This window comes from Cimex lectularius, unplaced genomic scaffold (genome assembly GCF_000648675.2).
Source record: "Cimex lectularius strain Harlan isolate CLEC.00 unplaced genomic scaffold, Clec_2.1 scaffold98, whole genome shotgun sequence".
Lineage (NCBI taxonomy): Eukaryota > Metazoa > Arthropoda > Insecta > Hemiptera > Cimicidae > Cimex > Cimex lectularius.
The window spans coordinates 1,607,925-1,611,301 of record NW_019392897.1 but is presented as its reverse complement, the minus strand read 5'-3'; the positions used below and the strand labels follow the sequence as shown (position 1 = coordinate 1,611,301).

The window sequence follows — 3,377 nt, the reverse complement described above, 5'->3', positions numbered from 1 at the left end:
TGGCACCCAAGATATCATCAGGTTGTTGTGTTTCCCCAGGTTTTGGAGATTTTGGATGCATTCACTAACTCATTTTGATGCGATTATTTTACATGCTAATGCTTTAATGGCTGCTTGGCAATCAGATCTTATGAGGATTTTTTTGCCAGTGTAATCTCTTTTAAGATTTTCCAGTGCACAAGCATTGATGACATGTATATGGGAATCTAGTAAACGTAGTTCGTTTGTAATGAGGCATCGTTTACAATTACATACTTTTACACAATTGAGCTCACCAAACGACCATCGCCCCTTATGACGTGACATCGATTTCCGATCAGGCCGAAAGCGATAATTTACGGAAATGAGTAGAGCAGGGAGAGCCCTGGACTAATGCACGAGGAGTTTGATACATGGGGCGGATAAATCAGGACTACAGGCTATTCACAAAAAGAATCTTTCTTCATAGATCCCGGGAGAAAGTTCTGAGAAAGAAAGAAGAGAGAGAGAGAGAGAGAGAGAGAGAGAGAGAGTGAGTGAGAGAGAATCGGCTTTACTAAGGGCTTCCATTATTATTGCCACGAAACATGCCCCTATTGATTGGATGCTGTAAAAGAAAATAACAAGGCCCAATAAACCAATAAGGCCAATAACAGCTCTTCACCCCTTTTGTTCCTTTGTTTGTCTCAATTAATTTGAAATATATCCATATCGCACAATTGCAATAACAACAATAATTAAACTAACAGCACTGATTTTAATTCGATTTCATACCTTTGTTCAAATTGTACCCCTGCGTTTCTCTACAGCAGTGTATACACATTAACGGCGATGAATGAGTTAGTTGGAGAAGCTCAAACCCAGGTTTATTCTTCCAGACTTCCAACCAAGTAAAGTGCATAAAAAGAAAGATCCCGCCAGACGGATGAGAAAAGCGTTTAGCCTAACAAATTGATTAAGGGGCTTTAACAACTTAGTTAATTTCTTACGAACCGCATTTGGCTTTAGATACTAATTTAAGCGAGTATTATACTGATCAATACAATAATTTTTTTTAATTTACTAAATAAATTATACTCAAGGCAGTACATATTTTTTGTAATATTTCTTTATTAATTATTTGGAGATCGTGAGATGCGGTCTGGTGTGACGTAGGTATTAGAAAAACATTTTTTTTTTATCATGCCAGCTTTTCGATCTCTGTTGAGATCATCTTCTCTCTGATGATCTCAATAAAGATCGAAACGTGGCTTGATAAAGAATTTGAGGTATCTAGTTGAAATAATTCATTTTCAAAACTAGTGATAGTGTATATTTGAGAGAATACTACATGCTATTTATGGTTCAAACTGGTAGCTCATTTCTTTTTTCGTTCCTAAATCCAGCCCCGATCAACAGTTGTTTAGGTGGAGTTAGATTAAAATGACTTATTTTTGCAAAAAATATGAAGTTATGTATCGCTCATTTCCAAGTGTGTTCTATCCTGAATCCACCACCTTTTCTCGTTTGTCTGTCGCTAAATCTACCGAAGTTCCTCTCCACGTGTCCGTACACCTCGGCTTTCGTCTTGCCGTCGTCGGATTTGAAAACTTCCTGCCTTCCGTCAACCCTGACCTTGGTTCCATCTTCATCTACCTTCTTCACATCTAACGAGACGCCTCCCTTCAGTTCCTAGCATAATCATAATTATGAGAATATATCGATAAATATCTAATGGATAATTCAACTCACGTGTGAATTATATGGCGCAGCTTGGATTGTGATAAGAGCTGCCAAGAAGAAGAGCAATACAATTTTCAAACTCATTTTGATCAATATCTCTGACAAATAATTAAACCAAACATGACAACATTTTATGAAAACAGACCAGACAATAATAAATTAGATTATTCTTCTTACATGTGTTTGCCAGAAGCTTGCCGAGAACTGTGACCTGCAAGGATTAGATCCGTCTTATATCTGAATTTTCCTGGGTTTCACAGGGTTTTTTGGGAGGAACTGATAATTTCAGAAAAAATCAATCTCTGTTCTTTACGCAATAATTAATATATTTATACTGAGTTTATATCTGTAAAGAAATTTATTTACTAGGAAAAATTCCTTTCGTATGGTCTTGAGGGAAAACCAAAAAAATTGAAGAAAGCCTACGTTGACAAATTTTATTGGCTTGATAAGAAATGGTGAAAATAATGTGTTTCTTGAATAGGAAACCTTTTTAAATTATTTCTTCAAAACTCAAATTGTTTCTAAAACTAAAAAAGTCTCAAACGTATGAAATTACAAACATGTGATATACTCTGTAGATTTTTATATGTGGCTAACCATTTTTTCCTGCGTTCATTGTAGGACCTGTATGCTAATACTCTCAGCAGAAAATCAGTTTGAAATATTGGCTCAAAATGTTTTGTAGGTAGGTGATACTATTTTGTGATAGTGTTGACTGTTTTTAACCTTTTTTTAAATGCTGGTTTGCTTTGTCGACAAAGGCCATTTTTCCAAGGCTGAGTGTGGGTTAAAACAGACAATAAATCTGTCGGTGACGAAATATTAATAAAAAATGCTTGAGATTCAACATAGTTGTAAACTCTTACAAATAACCTTCAAACGGTTTTACAAGCCGATTTGTCACCTGGACACACACGCCGTATCGAATCTGTCAAAATAGGGCGTATTTTAGTACTCTCGACGGATCGAGTTGGTATTTTCTATTAAATGATAGTTCGCCCTTTAATCTATCGGTCGCGTTTCGACCCACGACTTTTAATATCTGTAAAAGGATAAGAGAAATTAAGACAGAAGTAACGAGTTTTGAAAAAGGGACCCCGCTGGGCAGCGTCAGAATGGATAGATTTTATACGCCTTTATAATCCATTTCCAGTTAATTAATTGTAGCTTCAAACTTACGCGTTTATCACTTCTCGGGACATGAAATTTATAATCTTTTAACGGTGTATTTATTGGCGTCGACGGCCATATCAATCCGTCAAAAGTGCCGTAGAAAAATAGTGACATGCGAGCTTAAATGCCTCCACATAAAAAAGAAAAGTAGCGCAATTTTTAATTCTTCTTTAAATTGGCCATATTTCTTTTGTAATTTCGTACGTTTGATACTTTTTGAGTTTTAGAAACAAACTGAGTTTTGATGTAAATAATTTAAAAATGTTTGCTATTCAAGAAACACATTATTTTTACCATTTCTTAATGCCAAATTGCCTTAAAGCCAATAAGATTTGTCAGCGTAAACTTTCTTCAGTTTTTTTGTTTTCCCTAAAGTCCATACGAAAGGAATTTTTTCTAGTAAATCAATTTCTTTATAGATATAAACTCAGTCTAAATATATTAATTATTGTGAAAAGAACAGAGATTGATTTTTTTCTGAAATTATCAATTCCTTTCAA

General features: G+C 35.0%; 1 protein-coding gene across 2 annotated transcripts; it reads right to left on the bottom strand.

Moving 5' to 3' along the window:
• Window positions 1–1,268: 1,268 nt before the first annotated feature.
• Window positions 1,269–1,897, bottom strand: LOC112127760. 2 transcript variants are annotated; one of them, XM_024229192.1, is made up of 3 exons: window positions 1,879–1,897; window positions 1,711–1,799; window positions 1,269–1,650 (listed from the first exon to the last, which is right to left on the bottom strand). In XM_024229192.1, the coding sequence occupies exons 2-3, from the start codon at window positions 1,783–1,785 to the stop codon at window positions 1,441–1,443; spliced, it is 285 nt and encodes a 94-aa protein (XP_024084960.1). In that variant the 5' UTR covers window positions 1,786–1,799; window positions 1,879–1,897; the 3' UTR covers window positions 1,269–1,440. The 2 variants fall into 2 exon arrangements, with proteins under 2 accessions (XP_024084960.1, XP_024084959.1); XM_024229191.1 differs by lacking the exon at window positions 1,879–1,897 and having other exon boundaries at window positions 1,711–1,861.
• Between the last annotated feature and the right edge of the window lie 1,480 nt (window positions 1,898–3,377).